General features: G+C 52.7%; 1 protein-coding gene across 2 annotated transcripts in view; it reads right to left on the reverse strand.

The window, feature by feature from the left end:
- Rap1gap2 (RAP1 GTPase activating protein 2) overlaps positions 1 to 27149 on the reverse strand; it is a 220105-nt gene that overhangs the window by 175690 nt on the left and 17266 nt on the right. The window contains exons 1-2 of one of the 2 annotated variants that reach the window (XM_032913632.1): positions 25619 to 25742; positions 2105 to 2140 (exon numbers count right to left, since the gene is read on the reverse strand). In XM_032913632.1, the coding sequence (XP_032769523.1) occupies positions 2105 to 2127 (23 nt within the window). In that variant the 5' untranslated portion in view covers positions 2128 to 2140; positions 25619 to 25742. Of the gene's footprint in view, positions 1 to 2104; positions 2141 to 25618; positions 25743 to 27149 lie in introns of those variants that run through there. The other variant, XM_032913633.1, reaches the window with a different exon arrangement.

Genomic DNA, 27149 nt, shown 5'->3' on the forward strand with positions numbered 1-27149 from the left:
CTACACTTGCATGAAGTCATTTCTTTGGTCTGTCATTGGTACCTTACCTAGGTAAACAGACCTCTGTTCACAACTCCCCAAGAAAGGTTAATGCAATTCTAGTCCAGTCTGGGCAACTTAATGAGATACTGTGTCACATTTTAAAAAGTAAAATGAACAGAGTAGGAGTTGTAGCACCTTGGTTAAGAGTACTGGCTGCTCTTCTATAGGACCTGAGTTCGATTCCCAGCACTCACAATGAGCAGTTCACAACCACTTACAACTCCAGTACCAGGAGATCCTATGCCTTCTTCTGGGCTCTGCACATGTACACACACATACACACACACACACACACACACACACACACAATTAAAATATTTTTGAAGTAAAATCAGGGCCATCAAGATTGCTCACGGACGAAGGCACTAGCTGCCACACCTGATGGACTGAATTCAGTCACAAGACTCCACATGGTGAAGGTGCAGCTTGAGTCCAGCACGTTGCCCTCTGACCATCAGAGGAGCACTATGGTATGTGCCCCTTCCCCCCACCTACAAAATAAGGAAAATTAAAACGGGCTGGATGGAGCTCAAGGGGAGAGCACTGGCCTAGCATGCACAAGCTCCTGGGTTCAATTCCTAGCACCGCCAACAAAATAAAGCAAAACAAAAGGAACTGCCCTGACCTGAGCAGCACCCACGCATACACCGTGCTGCACAGCGGCCCCGTCCTCCTGTCCCAGATACAGAACAGCTTTAGAAACCAAGAGTGCTTCATGGCCTTTCTGGCCTCAACTCTGTGGAGAGACTAAGATCCAGCCCCAAGCCCTGCTCACCACCCTTCCCCCACCAACCCCTCATCTTTCTGGAATTGACAAACCAAATGGAAGGAAGGCCTTCTATTCTGATCCCCTTAAAGGCCAACCCTCGAGTCTGGCTGGTTTTCCCTGGCACCTGTACCAAGGAAGACCAACACTGGCAACTTGAGGGCTCACGGTAGCCAAATTGGAGCAGGGAGGACCAGAGGAGCACACTGAACTGCGTGCCTTCCTGCACATGTGTGTTCTGCTAAATGAACCCAGGTCTTTGTGTGTGCCTGCTGAACATTTGCACAAATTTCCATGCACAAAGTCACATGTGGCAGAAAAATATCTTCATTGGTAATCAATGCTTTTTTTTCCTTCTAGAATTTTCTTCCTTTTCACATACCAAGTTCTTAAAGTTGGATAAGACTCGAGAGAGAAGGGGGAAGATAATAACCAAATAGTCCACAGAACAGAAAGGGGAAGCGAGTGAAGGGTAAGGGAACGGAAGACAGCAGCTTCAAGACAGAGGGGCCTCTGTTCACCCTCTCCACATAGACCAGCAGCCACCTGTCAGACCTAGGCCGGCAGTGCCCAGGCCTGAGACTTGTGGTGTGGAAGCCTCAAGCAGCCCACAGACTGGGCTCACCAGGATGACCAGTCAGTTCCAGATGACTCAATGGCCACCTGAACCCACACACATGCCGATGGTGCTTGAAGGGGTTCTAGGGGCTGCAGAGATGGTCCAGTGGTTTTGAGCACTTGTTGCTCTTCCAGAGGATCCAAGTTTGATTCCCAGAACGCACATGATGCCTAAAAGCTGTCCAAAACTCCAGTGTCAGGGAATTCTACACCTCTGCAAGTACCAGGCACACTCACGGTGCACAGACATGCATGCAGGCAAAATGCCCATACACACAGAGTATAATAGTAATAATCTTAAAAAGAGGTATTATAGTTTTCTCAAATAGATGGATAATGTCAGAAAGATGTCCTCTAGGCATTGGGGCTTCACATCAAAATTTAAATAATAGAAAATACATCTTTCTTATCAATAAGTGTGTGGCCTGAAGGTCACAGCCACTAGTCACATTCCCACCATGCTTGTCCCTGATTCTGTCAATCACACCTCTGCCTTTCCCTGGACATCCCAGGACTCAAGAGGCCCATGTAGTCTCCTGCAGTGCAGAAGCCCCTTCAACCAGGCCTGCAATGACAGTCCACAGCATCCAACTGTTACACACAACATGGACAGACCAAGTCTCAGGCAAGGAACTGTTGTCATCTCCGACCTCTAAAGAATTGAAAGAAGTTACTTACTTGACCTTCAGACCCGCCAGCATGGTCTTGTCGATCCTGCCAAGAGAAACGCAAGGGCTTCAGTCAGTGTGAGAATACAGGTTCCCTTCTGTATCTGTCCTACAGGAAAGCTACTACAAAACATTTTCTTCCAGCCCAGGAAAGGAAGTCTCAGTTCCATGAGGCACTGGACCACACACACTTCTATGGGAAGTTTTCCTGGATGGCTTTAACTGTTAACCTGATACAATCGGAAACTATTTAGAAAGAGAATCTCTAAGCTGAGGAATCACTTAGATCAGCTTGGCCTGTGAGCGTGTCTCTGGAAAGCTGTCTTGATTGATAATTGATGTAGGAGGCACCAGCCCACTGTGGGCAGCACCATTACCTAGGCAGGTTGTCCTGAACTGTATAAGAATGTTAGCTGAGGACTGGAAAGATGGCTCAGTGGTTAAACACACATATCGTTCTTCCAGAGAACCCATGTTCAATTCCCAGAACCCACATTCGAGGGCTTACAACCACCTGTACCTCCAGTTCCAAGAACATCTAGCACTCTTAACCTCTGTGGGCACCTGCATTCCTATGCACATACACCCGCACAGGCACATAAATATAATTAAAAATAAAACAAAGATAAGAATGCCTAAGCCTGCCTGCTGCCTGCTGCCTGCCTGCCTGCTGCCTGCTGCCTGCCTACCTGCTGCCTGCTGCCTGCTGCCTGCTTCCTGCCCTGCCTGCTGCCTGCTGCCTGCCTGCCTGCCGCCTGCTGCCCTCCTGCCTGCTCCCGGCCTGCCCTCTTCCTGCGTCCTCCCCTTCCAGCTGCCTCCTTCCTCCCCCCTGCCGCCTGCCGCCCGCCTCCTGCCTGCCTCCTGCCTGCCCGCTGCCTGCCCACCTGCTGCCTGCTGCCTGCCTGCCTGCCGCCCGCTGCCCGCCCGCCTGCCTGCCGCCTGCCGCGCCCTGCCCTGCCCGCTGCCCCGCCTGCCGCCCGCCCGCCTGCTGCCTGCCGCCTGCCTGCCTGCCTGCTGCCTGCCTGCCTGCTGCCTGCCTGCCTGCCCACCTGCGCCTGCTGCCCGCCCTGCTGCCCGCCCGCCTGCCGCCCGCTGCCCGCCTGCTGCCCGCCGCCCGCCTGCTGCCCTGCCGCCTGCTGCCCTGCTGCCTGCTGCCTGCCGCCCGCCACCTGCTGCCTGTTGCCCGCCTGCCTGCTGCCCGCCGCCTGCTGCCTGCCTGCTGCCTGCTGCCTGTCGCCTGCCCGCTCCTGCTGCCCGCCGCCTGCCCTGCCTGCCCGCCTGCTGCCCGCCCGCCTGCCTGCTGCCTGCTCCGCCTGCCCGCCTGCTGCCCGCCTGCCTGCCTGCTGCCCGCTGCTGCCTGCCTTACCTGTCTACCCCTGGCCTGCCTGCTGCCTGCCTGCTGCCTGCTGCCTGCTGCCTGCTGCCTGCTGGGCCTGCCTGCTGCCTGCTGCCGCCCGCCTGCCTGCTGCCTGCTGCCCTGCTGCCTGCCTACCTGCTGCCCGCTGCCTGCCCACCTGCTGCCTGTTGCCTGCCTGCCTGCCCACCTGCTGCTGCCCGCTGCCTGCCTGCCTGCCTGCCTGCCTGCTGCCTGCCTGCTGCCTGCTGCCTGCCCACTTGCTGCCTGCTGCCCGCCACCTGCTGCCTGCTGCCAGCCTGCCTGCTGCCTGCTGCCTGCTGCCTGCTGCCTGCTGCCTGCTGCCTGCTGCCTGCCCTGCCCTGCTGCCTGCTGCCTGCTGCCTGCTGCCTGCCTGCCTGCTGCCTGCCGCCTGCCGCCTGCCCACCTGCTGCCCGTTGCCCAGCCTGCCTGCCTGCTGCCTGCTGCCTGCTGCCTGGCCTGCTGCCCGTCGCCTGCCTGCCTGCTGCCCTGCCTGCCTGCCTGCCTGCCTGCTGCCCGCCTGCCCGGCCTGCTGCCCGCCCGCCCTGCCCTGCCTGCTGCCCGCCCGCCCGCCTCCGCCGCCCGCTCCACCTGTCTACCCGCTGGCCCGCCCGCTGCCCGCCTGCTGCCCGCTGGCCGCGCCCGGCTCCGCCCGCCCGCCGCCTGCCGCCCGCCCGCCTGCTGCCTGCCTGCCTGCCGCCTGCCCACCCTGCTGCCCTGCTGCCCGCCCACCTGCTGCCCTGCCCGCCTGCCCGCCTGCTGCCTGCCGCCCTGCCCTGCCGCCCGCCGCCTGCTGCCCGTTGCCCGCCTGCTGCCCGCCGCCTGCTGCCCGCTGCCCGCCCCGCCTGCCCGCCTGCCTGCTGCCCTGCCCGCTGCCTGCTGCCCGCCCACCTGCTGCCTGGCTGCCTGCTCCACCTGCTGCCTGCTGCCAGCCTGCCTGCTGCCTGCTGCCTGCTGCCTGCTGCCTGCTGCCTGCTGCCTGCCTGCCTGCCTGCCTGCTGCCTGCTGCCTGCCTGCCTGCTGCCTGCTGCCCGCCGCCCGCCCACCTGCCTGCCTGCCGCCTGCCCACCTGCTGCCTGCTGCCCGCCTGCCTGCCCACCTGCTGCCTGCCTGCCCGCCTGCCTGCCTGCCTGCCTGCTGCCCGCCTGCTGCCTGCTGCCTGCCCACTTGCTGCCTGCTGCCTGCCTACCTGCTGCCTGCTGCCAGCCTGCCTGCTGCCTGCTGCCTGCTGCCTGCTGCCTGCTGCCTGCTGCCTGCCTGCCTGCTGCCTGTTGCCTGCCTGCTGCCTGCTGCCTGCTGCCTGCTGCCTGCCTGCCTGCCTGCTGTCTGCCTGCCTGCTGCCTGCTGCCTGCTGCTTGCCTGACTGCTTCCTGCCTGCCAGCCAGAAGGCAGCATCCTTCATGATTCCTGCCATGCTTCCTTGTCTGTGAAATGAGTTCCTTGGTCAGAGGTAATGCTATGTGCAAAGCCAGCCTTTCTTCAAGCTCCTATCTTGATTTCTCTCAGTGATCCTTTCTCCCCTAAAGGCACTCTTGTCAAGGTATTGTCACAGCAGCAAAATTGAAACTGGGACAGAAAGGTACTAGGACCCTCTGTATTTTAGAGATGGAAACTAGGCTTCAAAGGAGTGAGATCTCTGGTCAGGTCTGACTCTAGGCCAGTGGTGACCCTTTAATCCACTTCATGCTGTGGTGACCCCCAACTGTAAAGTTATCTTCATTGTTACTTCTTAGCTGTAATTTTCCTACTGTTGTAAATCATAATGTAAATATTTTCGGAGACGGAGGTTTGCCAAAGGGCTCTCAACCCACTGGTTGAGAACCAGTGCTCTCGCTAGAACCTTCAACATTCTGTGTAGACGCCACAGGAGATGCAAACACCCCGGCCACAGGAATACGCCTGTTCCGGAAGATGCTTGCCCATCAGGCAGGTTAGAAGCCAGCAGCAGACTCCAAGGAGAGCCGCAGGTTGGTTCGAGCTGGGAGCACACATTGGCTGCAGACACAGCAGCACTCCCCACCCCTGCCTGCACCACCTTCTCTGGCAAACAAGGCAGTGTGTGAGGTTCTATTTTTACCCCCACATATGCCAGCCCTTATGGCTGGAAACGGAGGTCCCTTCCCCCATCAGAGGAACAGTGGGCAATGTTCTCCCTGCATAAGTCTTTCATTGACCAGAGGTCACTTCACCCATGTCACCATTGTGACTGGTGCCAGCACCATCATTTAATAGTCATCACCACCAGAGCCACTTCCACAGCCAGCATCACCACTGTCACTCACAGTGTCACCACCACCGTGTCACCATCACACCAGTGTCAGCACTGTCACTAACAGCCATCAACGTCTAAGTCCCATGACAGCATTAGTCACCCCAGTCACCACAGGTGTCATCACCCCCTTCATATCACACCAGCATCACCACCACCATGTCACCGTCATGACCAGTTTCACCACTACCACTGCCTTCACCTGGGTCACCATCAATATCAGTGTCACTCCAGAGCCACCGCCACCTTCAATGTCAGCGTGCCTCTAGTGTCTCCACTACCATCCGGTCATTATCATCAGTGCCACTAAACTCACCAGCACCTCTAAGATGCTTGGCACCCTGAAAGTTCACTCAGGCTCTAGCCTTCCCACTTTTTTCCCGTAGGCAGCTCTCAGGGAGAGGAGGACAGAGAGAGGAGGGGTCCACACAGCAAGTGTATAGATGCCTTCCCGGTTGGTGTTAAGCTCTGAACTGTGCTGGAGCTCCCCAGTTGAGAGCAGGATCCCCTTTCTCTGAGAATCCTCCAGCACCCAATCTCAGTCCCTACCAGCAAAACCAGCTATGACACCAGGACATGTGGCTTCTGCCTCTCTCCATCTCTTTCTCAGGCCCTACCATGCTCTTTCCTTAAGGTTTCCACACCGAAGGCAGACCCTCCTGCCCTCCCATTCAACCTAACAGAGCCCCAAATCTATGCTGTCGTCAGAATCCCCACTCTGCTGTCATGCTCCTATGAGCCACCCGATGAAAACAGGCCCACATCGTCTGGAGGAATAGCTCTTCGTTCTTCTAACAGTCCTCTGCTACAGCAGGGGGTCCCCACTGATACATGGGACCCAGAGAGGAAAGGCTGTGCTCTCAGAGAGCCCCGATCGTTAAGGTGGAGGGGCTCTAAGTCTCAGCCTCCTGTGTGCCCTCCTAATCTCTGCCTGGACAGACAGGCATCCCCACCACAGCAGACCTTGCTGGTCCCTGTGCCCCCAATCTCTCCCACGCAGCAGCCTGTCCACCAGGGTTTCCGTGCTAGAGAGTGGCCCTTGGAGCTTGTAGTTTGGGCAAGGTTGTAAGGTGGGGGCTGTCCCCCCTTACAGCTCCTCTGTCCCCTGAATCACTCTACTCACTTGACCATGACCGCACTGTTGGCACTGGCCCTCTCCCTTGACAACAAATGGAGCCTTTGAAACTCCATCTAAGACCAACCTCACTGTCTGGGAGGATCGGGGATCCAGGATTCCACAGCCTCAACCAGCTGCTTTCTCTCCTAGTTGGAAGCTGTGATCAGATGATTGCTACACTGCAGTCCAGCCCACTTTCCTAACCTAACTCTATGAAAAGTCCTTTGTGTCACTCCAGACTCAATGGGTCTCAACCCATCATTGCATGGAAACCCCCCTGTTATCCCAATAGCATCTACTGAGCATATGTTTGACATACCGGGGTCCTTTCTCCCATAGTGAGAAACATTTGAGCCTGTCACCCTAGAACCCAGTTTAATGGACAATGTGGCTAACATACAGAGTCCCTTGGACATACTAGGTCACTCTCCCCACTGCTGTCTTTGCCTCTGAGGCAGCTGTGGGTGACACACTTGTGTCTCCTGCCTCACCTGGCCAGGTTTAAATCATCCACTGGTTTTGCTTGGGAGCTCTGGAGCAATCTGATACACAGAATTGCTACTTGTAGGGGCTGGACAAAAAAAATCAAACCACAGGTGACTGGGAAGAGAGTTGTCATTAAAGTGCCTGCTTTGCAAGTTTAATATCTGAGCTGGAGCCCTGGAAGACACATTAAAAAAAAAAAAAAAAGCCCAGGGTGGGAGCACACACTATTATTAACCCAGTGCTGGAGAGGCAGAGAAGGGGGAGTGCCTGGGCTCTCTATCTGGCCAGCCTAGGCTAATCAATGATGACCGAATCAAAGAGAGCCTGTCTCAAACGAAGATAAATAAATAAATGAGCTCTTTCCTGCTTGTCTGCTTGTAGAGCCCCATCATCGTGAATGACACAAGACCTAACCAGAACAGGAAACCATGGCCAACCATCTACTTCAGAGGCTGCCCTTCACTCTAGGAAGGCAGCAGTACCTAAGACAGAAATCCAGGGGAAAATAGCCGAGATGTACAAGATCGCACCAGATGTCTTCTTGTATTTGGATTCAGAACCCGTTTGGGTGATGGTGAGACAACTGACTTAGGCAGGATTCCTGATTCCCTGGATTATGCCAAAAAAAAAAAAAAGTGAGCCCAGACAGAGACTTGCAAGACGAGGGGGGTGGGAAGCAAGAAAACCAGAGACTGTGCAAGAGGAAAGTCAGGAGACCGCAAAGGCCAGAGCTGGTGTCCCAGACAAAGGGAGCGTGGACAATAGCTAAAGGAGCAGAGATTCTGGGGTGACTCAATCTGCCGTGGTCATGCACATCTCCAGGGAGAGGACTAAAAAGACTGAAAACTTTAAACGAATAAACAAAGTAAGGAATGACACCTGAAGGTGTCTTTTGATCTCTACATATATGTTCACTCACACACATGTGCCTGCACACACACAAGTCCATGTGTCCATGTGCACGGGCACACACACACACACACACTCACACTGAATAAATTAAAACACAGACTAAGACAGAAGCCTTGCAAAGCAAGCTCTCTGAAGCCAGGCCGTCTGCCTGAGCCACACTTCACAGGAGGGTCTGGGAGAACAAGATCCCGTTACCTAAGCCCAGGCCTGCAGTGGTCCCAGACCAACCTCACACGCCCCTCCCAGAGCAGGAAGCAGACTGTGTGAATCAAACCCAGACCCTCCATCAGGACAATAGTCCCTACCCCAGCACTGGGGATGACCTGTGAGCAGACACCACCTGCCACCCTAGCATCCTCTTATCGTCACTGTCCCATTCGCCAGGCAGAGCGACCAGAATCTCTTCCTGTAAGAGAATGGATGGCAAAGTGTTCTCAAAGAGGGGAAAAAGAAAGGCAAGCCAGCAGACGATCAGTGACCAGAGAGACAGAGCCTGTCCCCTCCTAACCCTTCTGTGTCTCCCCAGCCTTCCTGCCAGCCCCACCAATGCCAGCCATCATTCCAGCCAGGACCCCAGACACCCTCATTGTGACAATGCCCTGGACCCAGAAGGGGAGACTGATAAGGAAAGCCATTAAGCTGCACTCCCAGCTGAGCTGCATCGAGCCAGTAAGGTGAGACAGGCCTTTGACTTCAGACCCTACCTTCAGCATCTGGGAAAACAGACAGCTTAGAGGCAAAAAAAAAAAAAAAAAAAAAAAGTGCCTAAGATCAAAAGGCTGGATGCGGGGCTGAATGGAGCAAAAGTGGGTCAGCAAGAATGGCAAACTTGAAGACAGGCCGGCCCCTCCTCTCACGGCCCATGTAGAGAAGAGGCAGCCCACAGGCATTCTGTCATTGACTCCTGACAGCCCGGTAGGATCGAGCATGGATACAGGACACCAGGGGAGCAAGGTAGGTACTTGCTCTGACACAGAGAACACGTGTGGTCACACTCAAAGGCATGTCTGTCCAGCAGGCACATAGCACACACGGTCAGATAGATTACAGTCACACCCCATTTGCACACATACACACATGAATAACCACAGATGTGCACACACATACAGCAGCGCACACTAGCACAGGCACAGGCATTCAAGTGCAGTTGCTCTCTCACACCCACACTTCCAGCCACCCTGACCTTTTGGATCTCTTGCAGACCTTGCTTCTGACAGTGAGGCAGAGCTTGGCCTCCGGTGGCCCCCTCAGGATCCTCCACGTCTACCTGGCATCTGGACGTGCTTCCCACAGGCTCAGGTCTCAGGCACAGCCTGAGCCCTGCTCCCAGCTGCCCAGTGAGATCCCTTCTCCAAGTCCACCCTCATCTCTGCCGTCACCCACCATCCATAGCCCCCAAAGGAGACGCTGCGCTTCCTGCCAAACATGGTCGCAGCCGTATAGCTGTAGAGCCCTGGGTCCCAGAGAAGTCCCTGGGGCTTGTTAGAGAAAGAGCTGAGAAGCTTCAGGGCGGCAGCCACAGGGTGGGGCGCCAGGCAGGGCACCTCCCTTTCGCCTGTCCCCCAAGTTGAGCTTCCTGTGGGTGAGGCTCCATGGCCTAGAGGTGTGTCCTGCACTCCAGGAGGCACCACAGCAGGCAGGGAGGTCAGAAAGGGCAGCTTCCCCACACCCAGAGGAACCCACAGCTCCGGAAGGGGCTCAACCAGCAGATTGCACCACAGCCCCATTTGGCAGCTGGCCCCACATGGCCCCAGCTTCCTGGAAACCAAAGGAGACCCAAGGATTCCCATACCCTTGCCTGGGAAAGGAGACCTATCTGAACGTCTCCAATGAGCCTTCACAGCAACTCTCAGATGCCTGGAACAGAGAGCTTGCTGTCCCCAGTGCTCAGTACACACTCACAAAACCACTACACAAGTAACTGCATGCGTCAGTAACACAGACATAAGTGTACATCCACAATGTGTGGGCACAGAGAAAGCACACATGGGCACCTGCCCGTGTACACATGCAAATATGTACGGAGGACACACAGGTCTACTCAGGCATGGAGATGTTCACGTTCAAATCATTAGAGACACTCACATGTGCACTCTGTGCAAGTAGGTTAACCCAGGCTTTTACAGAGGTGAGAGTACACTGCTCACTTACCTACAGATGCCCATCTAGACACACGACCATGCGTGAATGCAGATGGGCGTTCATGAGTGCACAGGAGCACACACCTGCACACGCTCAGAATGCCCATGTGCCTGGAATTATTTATTCCATCTCTCTCTCTCCACACACACACAGACACACACACACACACACACACACACACACACGGACTCTGAACTATACGTCTTGGCCTCTTCAGGATCTAGACAAAGCTGGGAATACTTCCCGGATTCCTGTAGGCAGAAGTGGAGAGGAGGACACGCAAATTCATCTTTCCATCGGGAAACACGGGCTCGCCCTCACAGTCACCCGCACCAGTGCTGACGCACTGATGCTCTCTGGTAACAGCCCTTTGATCACAGACTCTACAGAGACGGCAGGTTGGGTGGCCCTGGGTAGCAAACAATGAAGAAGGACATGAAGCTGCTCTAGTTGCTTCCAGTGACCTCTGACCTCTCCAAAGACCATGGTGGCCCCCAGCAGAATCCTGAATACCTTTGGTTCAAGCTATCCCTCATGCTCTCTTGTAGCCCAGAAAGGAAGGTTTAGCCCGGGTGAGTTCAGACATTGTTGGCTTCCTCCTGGACACTTACTCCTGCTGTTCATCCCTGTACCCACCTCACACCAAGAGAGTCCCAACAGGTATCGAGGACACCCTGCGGCTGCACCTGCCCTGTTTTCCTTTAACCTCCGTCGGAGAGAAAAATATGTGTACTCAATGAGTCCCACAATCTGGGGTGACTCCAGTCTGGGCCTGACCAGCCCATCATCTACTCTATTGGCCCCAGAAGCAGGCTCAGATACCTAAGTAGACTCTAAGACCCAACCCATAGATGCCTCCACCTCTCTCTGCGTCCTGTCCTAAACTACAGGACAGAAGACCGGGGCTAAGAAGAATATAGGAGACAGAAGCCCACCTGCAGGAAGATGGCATAGAAAACAGGCAAAAAGAGATCAAGTTTATTCCTTAATTCCATGTGTGTGCGTGTGTGTGTGTGTGTGTGTGTGTGTGTGTGTGTGTGCGCATGTGCATGCATGCGTGTCGTGCTCACATGCATGCTCGCACTGGTGAGCACACAAGTGAGTGGGCATGTGCATGTGGAGGCCAGAGGGTGCTCTTAGGTATCATCCTCGGAAATGCTGTCATCCTCCTTTGAAGCAGGGTCTCTCATTGGCCCATTTATGCTAAGCTTGCTGGCCAGCATGCCCCAGGTATCCCCCGTCCCTGTCTCCATAGGGAATATAAGTGCACACCATCATGCCTGGCTTTTTACACAAGCCCATCACTGGTGCCAGAGACTGAACTCAAGTCCTCAAGCTTGCAAGGCAAGCCCTTTGCCTACTGAGTCCTCGCCCCAACACAGGAATCAAGTTTTAAGAGCACTGTCTGAGTTCCTATCCAGCAAGGTCAGAAGCCAATGACCCAGTATGAACTGGATCGTTCTTCTCCTCTCCTCTTCTCTTTCCTCCTCTGTCTCACCGCTGGGAAAGTCCTAAGAAAAGGCTTTAATGAGCAAGACAGCAAACAGCCTATCCATCAGCTCTGCCTGCTTCCTTAGCCAAGTCTGAGGCTTCCAGCAGGCTGCCAAGCAACCTCGCAGGGTACAAAAGCTCCAGGGTGAGGTAGATATGAGTCTACTTAGAACAGAATACCTTGTGCAAACTCCTCTGTTCTCATCACCTAGCAGTAGCTGGAGGTGAGGCTATTTCCGAAGCACGCATCAGTATGTTTTTCATGTATATGTTAAAGAAAGAGGTGGTGTGACAGTTGCACCAGACGTGGGCACACCCCACCGCCCACATGCACCATGTGTGAACACTGCCCATCGCACCTATGCAGGGGGAAGAGACAGTTGACAGTTTCTCTTATAACAGGCCTCGAAGTCCAAGGAGACATGAAAGTTTGAGGTCGCCTGTACCAAGTGTTCCAGAGCCAAGTAGGACACAGGCCCAGGCCCACACAGCTGCAGAGTATTAGGGCAGCAATGGGGTGGATTTCAGGCCGGAGGCCAAGCTAATCTCTGTCTCCTGAGTCTCCAACTCCTAGGAGTCACAAAGAGCACTGGTAGGGCTCAGCCATTCTTCCAAGAAGCAACAGCAGCCTGGGGCATTGGTAAGGAGGAGACATGGAGCATTCTACGTTCCTCAAGGACATCTGGATCCAGGGATGCTGGAGAGGCCAGAAGAACCTAAGTCCCTTCAGCCCCATGGTAAAAACCTAGACAGAGGGAAGTCCATTCCAGTACCCAAGCTCTGAAGGCAGATGAGAGCCTTTCTGGAGCCATCTGAGCGAGCCCCTGATGAGCCCTCAGGCTCCTAAGCTCTGAGATAGGTGACCTCAGCCAAGTCACTTAACCTCTCTGGTCTCAGTTATCTTCTCTGTCATACAGGAAGGGTGCTGCCAACCTCACAATGTTACAAATGAACAAAAGTGCTTGGCACAGGCTATGGGAACCATTATAATTCCACCTATTGCGACTCCACCCCCTGGCTATGGGAACCATTATATTTCCCACCTATTGTGACTCCACCCCCTGGCTATGGGAACCATTATAATTGCCACCTATCATGACTCCGCCCCCTGCCTCAGTCCCTTTCAGCTTCCGGCCCCCACTTCTTCTGCCCTTTTTGTTCCTCTTCTGTGGGGTGGGCAAAAGGAAACCACCCAACTCTCTGGGAAAGATTGTGAGCCAAGCAAAAAGGGAAGCACCATGCCAGCCTGCCCAGCCTGCCTGCCCCACCCACTCACCCACCACAGCCCAGCACCCTCCCATACCTCCACGGATGAGTGTGAACCAGAGCCAGAGTAGCATCCACTTCCGGGAGATCACTATAAGCCAGCACTGATCTAACCACCTAGCTTGGTTCTGCCAAATACCAGCCACTGAGAAAGAGACTGGAATGCAGAATTTATGCAGCACCCATTGTACAGAAGAAAAGACTAAGGTCTGGAAAGCAATGTACGGCTCGTGGTGGAACAGCAATGATATGGGAGAGAACAAGTACTAAGCCCTCCTAGTTCCTGCCCAAACGGGCTCCATCCCTCCCTAGAAGGCAGGCGTGCGCACACACACACACGCACACACACACACACACACACACACACACACACACACACACAGGTCTACTTTGAGTCACATGTCACAAGATCCAGCATCCCTGGTGGAACTCATAGGCATTCCTGGGGGACCATCCTAAGAGACAATTCTTGTCAGGGCCCAGCTTTGGGCGAGTAACTCACTCACCCCTGGGCTTTAGCGTAGATGGAACTGGAGAGCTGGCTGAGACTAGAGGACAACCCAGATACCTGTCAGCAGCAGGCCCTCCCTCCACTGTGTCCCCCGGGTCCCCAGGACAGGAAGGGGCAGTGTAGTTTCATCTGCTTGGGCAGCTCAGACCTTGTAACTATTGATCTTTTAAAATGAGGACTGAACAATGAGACAAGCTCCTCCCCAGGGCACAGAGATGGGGCAGTCACAGAAAGGTCCCGGAAACAGAGGCCCCTAAAGAAGAAGTACTGAATGGACCAACCATTCTGCCCTGACCCACGTCATGCGATGGCAGCAGGCTGAGTGGGGCAGCTCATATCTCATTCCCTCTTCCACTGTAAGCAAGTTGTTTCTTCTTCTGGGGCATCCGTTCACCCTCATCACTGCCCTCTACTTCCTTCCCAGGCCAGATGAGACAAGGACAGAGGCAGAGAAAGACACAGACCTCTAGGGGAATGTAGGTCATTTCCCGGTGTGCCTTTCTCAGGGCCAGGGCTGCATGTCCCATTGCACAAGTTCAGAAAAGCAAGATGATGACAGAGACAGCAGCAAGAGGCCACTTGTGAAAACGGGGCTACAAGAGCAAGATTCATACACACTTTGATTGCACAATTCCTTCCTATCTGTTCAGGATGGCTGGCCTGCCAAGGGAGTCGCCCTAGTGGATGGCTGTGGACTACAGAAGTGAGAGATTCTATCACAAACATTTCAAAGTAACAATAAGGCAACATTTTTGCCAATCGGATAATAATTACTTTTAAAATGAGCTAATAAAAAAAGGCATCACTTTAGAGGCTGGGGCTGTGGTTTGTCAGCAGAGCACTTCCTGGCGTCCACCAGGCCCTGGGTTCTAGGTGTATAAACCAGAAGCAATAGGATCTTGATTTTAAGGCCAGCCTGAGCTACATAGTGAGACTGTAAAGCTAGACCTGTAATTCTGTTGTTTGAACGGCTAAGACAGGAGGACAGCTGTGAGTACAAGGCTAGCCAAGCTACAGAGTGAGACCCTGTCTCAAAAATAAAAATAGAATAATAACAGTAATTAAGTGCATGCCTATAGTCACAGAACTTAGGGGGTGGAGGCAGGGGAATCAGACCTTTCATGGACATCCTTGTCTACATAGTGAGGTTAGGGCCAGCCTTGGCTACATGAGACTGTATCACAAAATAACTACATAAAGTTACAAAAAAACTCACTATAATAGGATCCCACTAGTTTAAATAAATATGCGGAAAAAATTTTTTTGAGATAGGGTTTCTTTGCATAACATCTCCAGCTGTTTGTAGACCAGGCTGGCCTCAAACTCACAAAGATCAATCCCACTGCCTCTGCCTCCTGATGGCTGGGATTAAAAGTGTACATCACCACACCCAACTAAGTATGCAGATTCTTATAGCTCCCCTACACAATTTCTGGAAAGAAGTGTAATCAGTGACCCAAGAGTGGTTACTTTAAAGAATGGCAATGGAATATGTGGCCCTCATCAGTCTAGACTCTAGAGGGTGCAGACTTACCACAGTCCCCTGTGCTGTTATGTTGCTAACGTTGCTTAAACCATTAGCACAGTTTTTTAAGAAAAGCGTTAGATAGGGGTGTGTGTGTGTGTGTGTGTGTGTGTGTGTGTGTGTGTGTGTGTGCATGTGTGTGTGTGTGTGCATGCGTGTGTGTGTGTGTGTGTGTGTGTGTGTGTGATTAGAAAGTATGTATACACATGATTTATGGGTGTCGGGGAGGGGCAGTGTCTTCCTTGATCAGTTTCCACTTTATTCCCTAGCTTGTCCGCTTGCCCTGAAGATCACGTGTCTCCGTCTCCCAAGTGCTGGAGTGATAGGCAGCCACCAGGCCTGCCCACTTCCACGCGGGTTCTAAGGGCGGGAACTCCGGAAACTTCCATGGCAGGTGCCTTATCTACTGAGCCATCTGTCTGGCTCTTGCTCTGTTTTTTGAGACAGGGTCTCTCACTGTAGCCCAGACTGGCCTGGAATTGACAGCAATCCTCCTGCCTCCCTCTCCTGACTGCTAGGATCACAGGAAGATGAGGAGAAGGAAGAAGAAGTTGTCATTATGAATAGAGTAATTTTTTCCAAGCCTCTTGAACTCAAGGTTTGGAGTTCAAACCACCACTGACCCTGGTGCTGGTTCCAACCTTTCCAAAGGAGTCTGTCTTCACAAAGAGGAGGTAGGCCCGGGATCCCTCATGCCTCACTCCAGGTGGCACTGCCATCTGGTCTTCTTAGATAAGAAAATATAAAGGATCCCAGAACACGGGTTTTCTAGAAGAAATTTGACATTTTGAATACAAATCTTTAAAAAAAAAAAAAAAAAAACTGTACCTGCCAAGCCCAGTGTGGTGCCAGAGACCTGCAATCCCAGCTGCTAGAGAGGCTGAGTCAGGAGGATTACTTGAACCAGGAGTTCAAGGGCCAACCTGGACAACAAATCAAATCAAAAAAAGGAAGATAGGGGTTGGGGATTTAGCTCAGTGGTAGAGCGCTTGCCTAGCAAGCGCAAGGCCCTGGGTTCGGTCCCCAGCTCCGAAAAAAAGAAAAAAGAAAAAAAAAAAAAAACAGGAAGATACTGGGTGTGGTCACTCTTTCCAGGTGCACATCACATCACACACACGCCTTTAATCCCAACACTCAGGAGGCTGAGACAGGAGAATCTCTGTGAGTTTGAGACCAGTCTAGGATACGTTACGTAGTCAGCCAGAACTACATAGTGAGAATCAGTTTCAAAAAGAAAAAGAAATGGGGGGGGGGAGAGAGAGAGAGAGAGAGAGATAGAGAGAGAGAGAGAGCGAGAAGAGAGCGCTTGCAAAGCACCCATCAGTATCCTGGTTTGGTATCTGGATGTTGGTTTTATAAGTGTATGTTGAATTGGTAGGAACTCATCCATATGTAGGCTTAAACTGGGTGCAGTGCTATGGAGGTATATCATGCTTCGGTGGCAAGAGGTTTTTTTTTCTTCAAAATATGCATGCCCTTTGTCCTAGCAGCTCCATTTTCTCTTAGATTCCCCCGCCCCAAGGGACATGCTCAGAGGTGGATGCCCAGTTGTTCTTTCCAGGTCTCCATCACTGCCCATGAGGTGCTGGAAACAATGGGAGTCTCCAACCTGGTGGGGAGGGGGTAAACACCTCCTGGCAACAGGGTACGCACGAGCCAACACAGTGCACCAGGACCAGCACTCGCAGTGGTGGGCAAAGCCAAGGTCAGCTTCAGGGTGGATTAAAGTGAGCACAATCCAATCATACTCTAGAGCAGAGTGTTTGGAGGGAGGGTTATGGGGCAGGAGTGTTTCCTCCCTGTACTTTCCTAGGCTTCCTTACAACGAGGAGGCCTTATTTTTATAACTGGAAAAAAAAGCAGTAAATACTCTTTAAAGGAAGCCTAAAGAGGCAAGCCCATGGTTAGGAAATGGGTTTTTGGCTGTGCGAGGTGGAGTTGTAGTTCTATGATAGAACGTGTGCACAGCATTCAGAAAGCCTTGGGGTCCAACGCCCAGCACCAGCCCATCCATCTGTCAGTCACATCTCAAAGGTTCTAAGTATGAGGACTAAGTGCACTTTAGGAGCCTGGGTTCAAACCCCAGCCCTGCAGCTCGTCAGTAACGTGGCCTTAGGCAAGGTTCTTAACTGGCCTTCAACAGGCTTGCAAGCCTTCAAAGCCGTGCCTGCCACAGTCCTGGAGATTTGTCAATTAATGTACTGCTCAAATTCCTTCCCATTGTCAGGCGTGGTGTCCCATATCTACGATACCAGCTACTACAAAAGCTGAGGCAGGAGGATAGCGAGTTTGAGTTTAAAGCCAGCTTGGAGTGTATAATAAGTGCTGAGCCAAACTGGACTATGTAGCAATACCATGGCTCAAAAAAGAAAAGGCTATCTGGTCTACCATCCAGACTTAGGGTCAGGGAATTGTCCCCAGATGATTCTGATCCAGTAAGAAATTCTGGAGTGACATTCAGTAGAGAATTTCCATCATCAATGATGTCCCTATTGGCTCTCTGTAGACTTGGACACTAGGGACTGCCCCGAAGGGGCTTCTCACTGAAGATCACACCTCTAGGTCTTTGACTTCCATCTGCTCACTCCATCCAGCTGAGCCATCCCCAAGTCTTGTGTAGCCTGCTACACTGGCTACACTGCTCACCAGGATGAGACAGAAGGTACACACTTGCGCCCTCTATGTGCAATTTCTGGTAGTGCAAGGAGTGCACAGGATGTCTTTGTTTCCTTTTCTAGGAAGACAGCCACCATATTGTCTGTGGCAAAAGGGAGAGAGGGATGGAGAGAAACTTCAGTGTTGCAACAAGGACACCAGGTGAGAGAAAGAGTGGTCCCAGTCTGACACTAAATGTAGCCATGGAGAAAACACTTCCACTTCCCCATCCTGGGCCTTTCAGATATGAGAAGAAGAAGAATAAATTTAGTTCATTCTTTCTTTCTGAACTTTTTCTTTTGAGACAGATCCTTGTTAAGTTGACCAGGCTAATGGTGAACCTGCAATTCTCAGCTCCACCAAATGCTAACCAGACCCAGTTCCTTCCACGTTTGAAACAGAATCTCGTTATGCAGCCTAGGCTGGCCTGCCCTTGCGATCCTCCTGCCTCAGCCTCCTGAGTGGTGGAATCGAGGTATGTGCTACCACATCTGCCAATGAAAATCATTTCTTGAGAGCTACTGATGAACCAGGAAAGCCCAAATTTCTTTTTCCCATTTAATCCTTATCACAACTATATGCACTTGCCTAATAATTAATTAGAGCCTTGAAGTTAAAAAGCTAAGGTCCAGGGCTATTTGGGAGCAATGGTAGAATTCAAACCAGAACCTACTCCAACACACAGTGCTCTTATATACCAGGCTCCAATCGAGTATAGTGTTGAATGTGAGATGTCAACAGGCTGGACTGCTGGACCTAAACAAATCTCAAGGTTCTCCCCAGGGTACCTGTGAATGCCTGGCCAAGAAGCATTGCCACCCCGGGCCAGGATGGGCAAGCTAGGCAGAAGGACCATTTCTCTGTCAGATGAATATGAACCTCAGGCAAGGCAGGTGGCTGAGACAGAAGGAGAGCCAGGGGGCTCGCCCAGACACTAACAGGGGTGGAGGCTGCAGCTCAAAAACAGCACATGCATGATTCATTCAGTTGATTTTCTTGCATAAAGATGAAGGTGCTATTGGGGCTCAACCCACACCCAGGCCCAGAGCATATCTAGAGCCCCACCCCTATAGTGTCATCACCAGCAACACATAGGAGAGAATGGGGCTAACTTGGAATGATAAAACAAGCGAAGACAGAAAAGGCCTTTTCCAGGCCAGCTCAGTTGGTAGAGTCCTTGCCTGACCCACACAAAGACCTAGATTTGTATCTGAGCACCACATAAGCTGTGTGTGACGGTGCGCGCCTGCGGTCTCGGCACTCCGGGGTAAGAGGAAGAGGATCAGAAGTTCAATGTCATCTTCAGCTTCATAGTGAGCTTGGGACCAGCTCAGGTTTAAATAAGACCTTGTCTCACAAAAGAGGAGGACGGGGAGAGAGGGAAACAGGGAGGAGGGAGAAAAAGGAGAAGGAGGAAGGGAAGACAAGGAGAAGAAGGTGGGTAGAAAGAGAAGAAGGGAAAGAAAGAGGAGAGAAGGGCGAGAGGAGTGGAGGAGGAGGAAGAGAGCTGGAGAGATAGCTCAGTGGGTAAAGTGCTTGCCTTGAAAGCATGAGAATCTGGCTATGTTTTGGGTAAAACAAAAGCAAAAGACATGGTGATGTGTGCTTGTAGTCTCAGGGCTGAGGTAGGGACAGATCCCTGGGGCAAGTCAACCTAGCCTACTTGATGAGTCCAGGCCCTTTCTCACAGGAAAAAAAAGATGGATGACACCCAAGGAAGAAAACAAGAGGTGAGGTTGACCTCTGCCCTGCACACATGTACATGTATAGCTGCATGTACACTCACATGTCTTGTGCACCTGTACACACACGAACATGCATGTGTGCACAAAAAGACACAAAGAAAAAATGTCTTTTCCATTCAAGTTTCTCCTCTTTCCTCTACAAACCCCGCCTTTAGAAAGGGCTCTACACAGTGTCCTCACTTGGCAGATGGGTAAACTGGGGCACAAAGAGACTAAGTCATACATTCAAGGTCAAGAGCTGAATGTGTGTGTGACTCTGTACCTTGAAAATCATGCTGTATCGATTCCAAGGTTGCGTAAGGGAAGCAAGATATCTTCCTCATGTATTTCTTGGGTTGCTTGCCCTTCACCCAACCACAATGCTAGGCAAAAGCATAAACTAGCACACAAAAAGAAGGCATAAATATACTTGAGGAGAGGAACCATGTGTGACACCAAGCCAAGTGCCAGACATAAGCAATGAAGCCGGCATGTAATTCACTCCTAAACCTTAAATCACCCAGATGACACTAGGTAGAGAAGATGTGAGTGCTCCCTGGTAAGCCCTGTCCAAACTGCAGATTCATGAGCAAAATAAATGTCAGCATTGTTGTAAGCCATACATTTTGGTGGCTAATATGCCATATTAGATCACTAGAGATGCAGCAGAGCCTGAATTTGAACTAAGCAAGCCGGCTCTAGAGGCATTTTTGCAGCCTCGCCTGCTATACCAGAGGCCGTACAGCGGAAGAGACTAGAGACAGATGCAGAGGTTAGAGGCACGCCTAACCAGTCACTAGCCCATTACTCCCCAAGTGCTTCTGGGGTTTATTGTGGATTTGGTTGGTTTGGGGGCTTTTGTTTGTTTGTTTGGTCAGTTGGTTGATTGGTTATTTTTGGTTTGTTTTCCAATCTGTACTGTGTTCTGGGCTCTGCCTGTTCTGAGAACATTTGGGAATATAGATCGATACACCACTGCTCCAACCAGCAGTGTGGAGACCGGACAACTTCACAGGGGACCGGATGCCAAGGGAGGCCTGCTTCAGAGGCATAGCCCTGAATGCCCTACCTGAAAGTGAAGTGGAAGGAGTGAGGTGAACACAAAGAGTGAAAGACACAGGAAGCAGCGTCAAGAACAAACGGGGTGTGGGGGACCGTGCAGGCTCTGCTCCACCTCTTCCTACCTGTGATCTTGGGGAAGTGACCTCCACAAGGAAACGGCAATGAGACGCTACTTCTTAAGACTGTCACCCACAGATAAGGGCTGTTCCAGGGAGTAGCTGAGCTAAGACATGCGGAGCTGTGGCCAGGGCCCAGCACAGGGAGACCTAGATAGCAATAATTGCCATTTGAATTCTGCAGCAACTGAGACCCCAGCAGGAAAACCAAGGCCCCAGAGACCACTTTGTCTCCTGTCAGAGAACCACACTAACCAAAGATATTAGAGAAGAGTAGGCACAGGGGGTCTGAGAGAGCTGGCCACCTGCGGCATAGATGACAAGAACTAGAGTATGTCAGAGGGTGAAAGGAGGAACACGCCTCACCAATCAAAGCTAATGGACCCTTCCACCTACCCCTGCAGCCATTCTGAGTCATCAGCTCCACCCAAACCCCTCCTCCCACACAGAGTTCAGGAGGATGGGGCTGGAGGTTGGACTCTCCCTCTCCAAGTACCACCCTAAAGGCATTGGGCACCCACACATCCCAACAGGGGGAAGCAGTTGTCTCAAGTCAGGGGGTAGGGCAAGGAAAGCCAGTAAGAGGGCAGAACTAGGCAGCGAGGGGAACGGGGTGGGGTCGGGAGTGGGGGAGGGGGAAGACACAGAGAGCTTCAAGAAGAGCAGAAACCCCGCTGGGGTAAAGTATCACCTGCCATCACACTCTCCAGGACCCTGGAGAGCGCCCAGCAAAGGCGGCTGACTACAGCCAAAGGTACCCAGAGCAAGCAGAGTGCGTGCAGAGACACAAACCACAGAGATGCCTATACATTGATCCAATAGCAAGGCCTCCAGGACACACAGTATCACCCAACATAGGTGTACACACACACACACACACACACACACACACACACACACACACGGACAGAATGACAGGTAAGATCAGGCATGAAACAGAATTCCCCGCTGGAGAGATATCAAAGCCCTGGAGAGACTACAGCAGCATCAGCTTTTTTTTTTTAACTAAACTTATTAGAACAAAAGCCACCCACAATCGCAGAAGTCAGACTTGTCTTTAAATGACTGCTGAACCTCCCCCCCAACCCATCCTCTGTGGGGTGTGACCTTGCCTGTAGACAGAGAGGTGGAGGCAGTGACCTTTGTAATGCCGGCGTGAGCTGTCTGTACAGAGCAGGAGGCGGCTGGATACTTCCCCACAGTGTGACCTCTCCTAGAGGGAGTGCCATGTTGCCTAGAGATGGGAAAGGGTAGGTCGACCGGGGCCACGTGGTGCCATGGCAACAGGCCCTTGCTAAGGCACATCCACAACTGCTTTAGCAGATCATGACAGGACCTATGTGTTTGCAGATGGCACCTCCCCTGTCAAAGAGGATGTGATAGCCCAGAAGGAGCATTGATGCCTGGGAAAGAAAAGTGGCTGGAGGGGCCAGACCCCGACATACAAAGTCAGCTTGGCTCCCCGAGTAACTTTCAACCGCTCCTTCCCTTCCCTACTGTCACCATCCCTGTCCCTCAGGCCCATCCTGTACTGTGTCCCAGACACCTCTAACTCCAGGGACAAAGGCTGACAACTTACCGCCCAGCCTTGTGCTCCAGCATTTTGGCCACCTCCTACCAGTCTGCTATGTCTGCTGTCTTGTCTGCAATGTCTCTAGGCTTCCCCCACCTCCTGCCCTGTCCTTTCCTGACTACAGCCCAGACCAGTGCCCACGACCATCTGCCATCTCCAAATGCAAGCGTTCACTCCTCCTTCAAGCACCTGCTTCCGAGCGACTGCTCTCTCATCCTTCCCGGCCCACTTTAGGGCTCCTGCACCCTCCTGGGTATCGTTGGCTCTAATTCTCAGACAGTGAACCAAATCTATTCCGGCCTGGGGAACTGGGCCACAGCCCCAGAGGCACCAACAAGAACAGAAGTCTGGCCCTTGAAGCTCAGACTCCACAACTAGGAAGGGTCTTAGGGGTTGTCTACCCGGTGTCATCCACAAAGTGGGTGAAAATCTGTACCACCAGACCCTGCTGCTGTCCTGACTGCTCAGAGCTATTCCATCAGTAATGACCTTAGCCAGGTACCCAAAAATCCAATAAAGAACCAGACATAGTGGTGTGTTCCTGAAATCCCAGTACTTGGGAGGTAGAAGTAGAAGGATCCGAAATTTAAGGTTAGACTGGTTTACATGAGACTGCATCAAAAAAATAATAATGTTTTCCAACAAAGGCTGGCACAGAGATAGCTACCTATAATGGCTACTTGGGCAGCCAAGGCATGCAGATCATAGAGCTACACAGCAAAATCTTGTTTCCAAAAAGAAAAAGAAATAAAAAGAGCTAGACATGGTGGCAAATGCCTTTAGTCCCAGTACTTGGGAAGCAGAGGAAAAGTGGATCTCTGTCTGGTCTACAAAGTGAGTTCCAGGACAACCCAGTCTACACAGAGAAACTGTCTCAAAAAAAGAATCACAACATCCAGATAAGGAAACTGAGGCTCATAAAAATCTAGGTAAACTTGCCCCAGGTCAGTGTGTGGGATGCCTCAGAGTGTCACTGCCAAGCCTTTTACCCTACCTCCTATTCCAGCCATCTCCATACTGACCAGCCATTGCCCCTCACCCCAGAGTGGAAGTAGCATGTTCTAAGTGCCACACATCAAAACTGGATGAGGTCACACCAAGCCCTCTCTGCAGAAGTGGTATGGGTCCCCAAAGAAACCATTTGAGCTTCATTTTGTATAATCTAGAAGCATGAGGGAGTTAATGGCCACGGAGTCACCCTCGGGGGAGGGGGAACTGCTAATGGTTTCTCTCTCCAACACAGCAGCTCTGAGATGTAGCCCTTAGGCTCCTCTGGAGACCCCCAGGAGTAGAGCAGCAGATGGTAAGGAGAGCCTCTCTGCATCGCTCACCCTTCTCATCTGCGTACCCTCTGCTCCGCTGCCCTCCATCCACTTCCCCACTAAAACCCTGGGGCAAGTCCTTCTCCCACGAGTTCCTAGAGTAGGGAGCAGGGGTGCGGGGGGGGGGGTGAGCACACAGAGTTGGGGATGGGGCAGCAATTCACATCCAGGTCTCAGTGCCAATCAGCTGTCACCAAAGATAGTAGTTAAGCCTTCATGTTTGGCCAATGTGCCACGCCGCCACCACAATTTGTGCCAGGGCCCTTTTCCTTTGCAGTTTAAATCATTCTGATCTTCTGTGACTCTGCCACACTTAATCGAATTTATTTGTTTGTTTGTTTCTTTTTGATGCTTTGGGAATCTCTAGTTTGATTTTGAGTTTTGGTTTGTGGCTTCTGAGACATGGTCTCACTTTGCAGCCCAGGCTTGCCTTGAACTCATGGCAATCCTCCTGTCTAAGCCTTTCGAGTGCTGGGATTACAGATATAAGCCACCACACCTCAAAAGGGATCTTAGGAAAAGAGAGAGTGAAAAGCTGTAGAGGTGTCACTCACAGGAAGACTTTCTGGAATAGAGACCACTTCCTTTGGAATTAGGATACCCTGGACTTAGATAGAGTCCCATCAGTTGTGCCCTGACCCTTGCCAAGGTGAACATCTGTCCCTGCCCCAAAACAGCAGCCACAAAAGGTCTTGGCTTCAACATTCCATACCATCCCAGGCCCCAAACCTTCCCCTGCTCCTCAAGATCTAGTGAGGGAATAGGGGCCTGAGACAGCTTCCAAACACCCGAGCAGACACATCCAGCAGACACCCACCCTTAGAGCTGGGCAGCCCAAAACCCTTGCTTAGAGGTAGGAGATGCACAGCCTCTCCCAAGTCCTGAGGAAAATCACTGCCCAAGACCTCACAGGCCCTGAGTCACTCCCAACCTCCAGGCAGCTGTGCAAGCTTTTCTGTTTATTCCTCGCCCACAGCAGGAGGAACAGAGGGGATGAGAGCCTTCTTCACCAAGGGAAACTGAGACCTATGAGGCTCAAAGGATGGCTTCAGTATCACAAGGCATGCCCCAATACAGGCCCAGGACAATTCTAGTGATACCTTTAGAGGCGACCCTGATGGGAGCCATTCAGAAGCTGATCCATGAATTTAGAGCACAAACCCTGGTAGCACGTAAATGCCCTTCAGATTTAGTAAGGGTGAAAGAGAGCTACAGAGGAAAGACGGATGCCGCTTACCAGCTCCCAAGTCCAGACATAACAAGTGTAGGCAAAACCAAAGTGCAATCTATAGAGTCCTTCTGTCCCGTAAACAGGACCCCCACCCGTGCCTGGCACTGCCACACCCACCCAAGGCCTCTAGAAATGAGCATCAGGCTGCAAGCTGGCCTTGCCCCGCAGGTTCATGAAAGTCTCTGGACCGACTCCACCAGTTCTACCGCCTCTCCCTGGAACAGGCACAAGCTGGCTTGGGGACAGCCGGGCTGGGGCTTCTGCTCTTGCCAATGAAAACAAGTCCTCCCTCCCCAACCTAGCAGCCTGGCTTCAGCATCCTCTTGGGGTTACTGGCTTCTTTCCTGCTACTGCCACCTGTAAACACCCACGTCTGACCTCCATGTCCGTCAGCGTCTTTCACCAGACTCCAACAGGGAGCTGACCAACATCACACGCTTACACGCGCGCACACGCACACACACACACACATACATATGCACGCCCCTCTTCATGGTGAGTGTGCTGTGCCGCACTCGCGCACCCGGCAGGGGTTTCTATGGACTGTCACCCTACCTCCCAGACAGAACCCAGTGAACCTAACTGCTTGGCGCGATGGGCGCGCGGAGCTCCCCCAGGCCATCAGTGCTTTGCCAAAACACACATCCACTCTCACAGCATCCTCTCCAGTTCCACGCTCAGTCACACCCAGGACTCGTCCAGATGCACGCCGGCTGTGAAATTACAACCTAGCCCAGAGCCACTGACCTTCCCACACTCCCGACGTGGACGGAATGTCAATAGTCAGTCCTGCCGGCTCACCCAACGCGCGCGCTGGTCGGCGCGGCGTCCACGACTCTCCATCAGGACCGAGCCCCCTCCTCCTCAGCGCGGGGTTCCCTCGCAGCCCGCCCAGCCGCGTGCACCGTCACCGCGGCGCGCACACGCGCACACCGGCCGCCACAAAGCTGCGCCGGGCCGCTCGCACACCTGGCGGGCGCGCCCCCGTCGACGGAGCGCGCACACGCAGCCTCTGCTCTAGTCCTCTAGATCCTGAGCTCCCGCCCCTAGGGGCTGTTCGGAGCTGGGTACCAGCAGCGCCCACAGTGCAGGACACTGGGCTGGGTTTGGGATACTATACGGGTCCTGAGCGTCGCGCGCCCTGGGGGATGCTCGTGTCCGCGCGGCCAGGGTATTGCCCTGGGCGGCTCCTCCTAAACAAAGGCACAGGGTGAGGCAAGCTGTGGGGATCCCGTGGGGAAAGAAGGGAGAAGCCCACCTGCCCGCAAAGGTTGCTTCAGGACAGGGATCACAACACTGGGGACAGAAGATGCTGAAAGATTCCTGGGTTCCTAATCAGACTCTCCTGAAAGCGTGCTATTGGAACTTGGAAGAAGGAGACCTTCAGGGACTGCTGAAACCCCTGAAGCCGACCCCTGCCTGGGACCTGACAACCTACAGCTTTGGTTCTTTCCCTCTGCAGATGCCATCCCATCTTCCACCAAACCAAAGATGCTCCTGAACTTGAAAATGTTGAAGGAACGATGTTCCAGACATTCTCCGTAACCCCCACAGCAGGCAGCCTCTGACACGCATCCATTAATGGGAAGTTCATTCCCTGGAGGCAGCACTCAGGCAGCTTAAACCTGAAAACATCCTTTATTTGCATGGAAATCTTCCTCAGTCCTAACCATTGGTCACAGCTCATTCTGTTCTGGACAGGATGTTCTGCATCTAGAACGTTCCTCACACTTGCTGTTTCCTTTGCAGGGATATATTCTTACGTGTGTGCCCTGCGCTCCCGTACCCTAGCTAACACTCTCACCAGCACCTTCCCTGTATGGCTGTCCCTTTGTGTGGTCCGAGACCTCTTTCCACATCCACTTGCAAGTCGCATATCTCCATGCCCTGTTTTAGACTTCCGTGCAACCTGATCGGCTTAACAAACTATCTCCATGTTTGCCTGGACCACTCTAACCCAAGCTGGAAGGAAGTGAGGAAGGCAGAGACGGCAGGCCACAGTCTGGATCCTGAAACGCTAACTGTGGAGCATTAGAGGTTCTAGCATGTGATCCACAAGAGGAAAGGAGCTGCCAATGCCCATAGAAACAAAAGACAAACAGCCTTAGAACCAAGGGCACTTCCCTTCCTTTGGATCCTGCCCTGAGCACTTGAACCCCGAGATTCCAGTGCTGGGCAGCAGAGACAGTTCAGGAACTTAAAGCTGACCTTGAGCACTTGAGTTTGATGCTCAGGACACACATGGTGGTGTAAGGAGTGTCCTGAATATTGTCCTCAG

Source organism: Rattus rattus, chromosome 9, assembly GCF_011064425.1.
Source record: "Rattus rattus isolate New Zealand chromosome 9, Rrattus_CSIRO_v1, whole genome shotgun sequence".
Classification (NCBI taxonomy): Eukaryota; Metazoa; Chordata; class Mammalia; order Rodentia; family Muridae; genus Rattus; species Rattus rattus.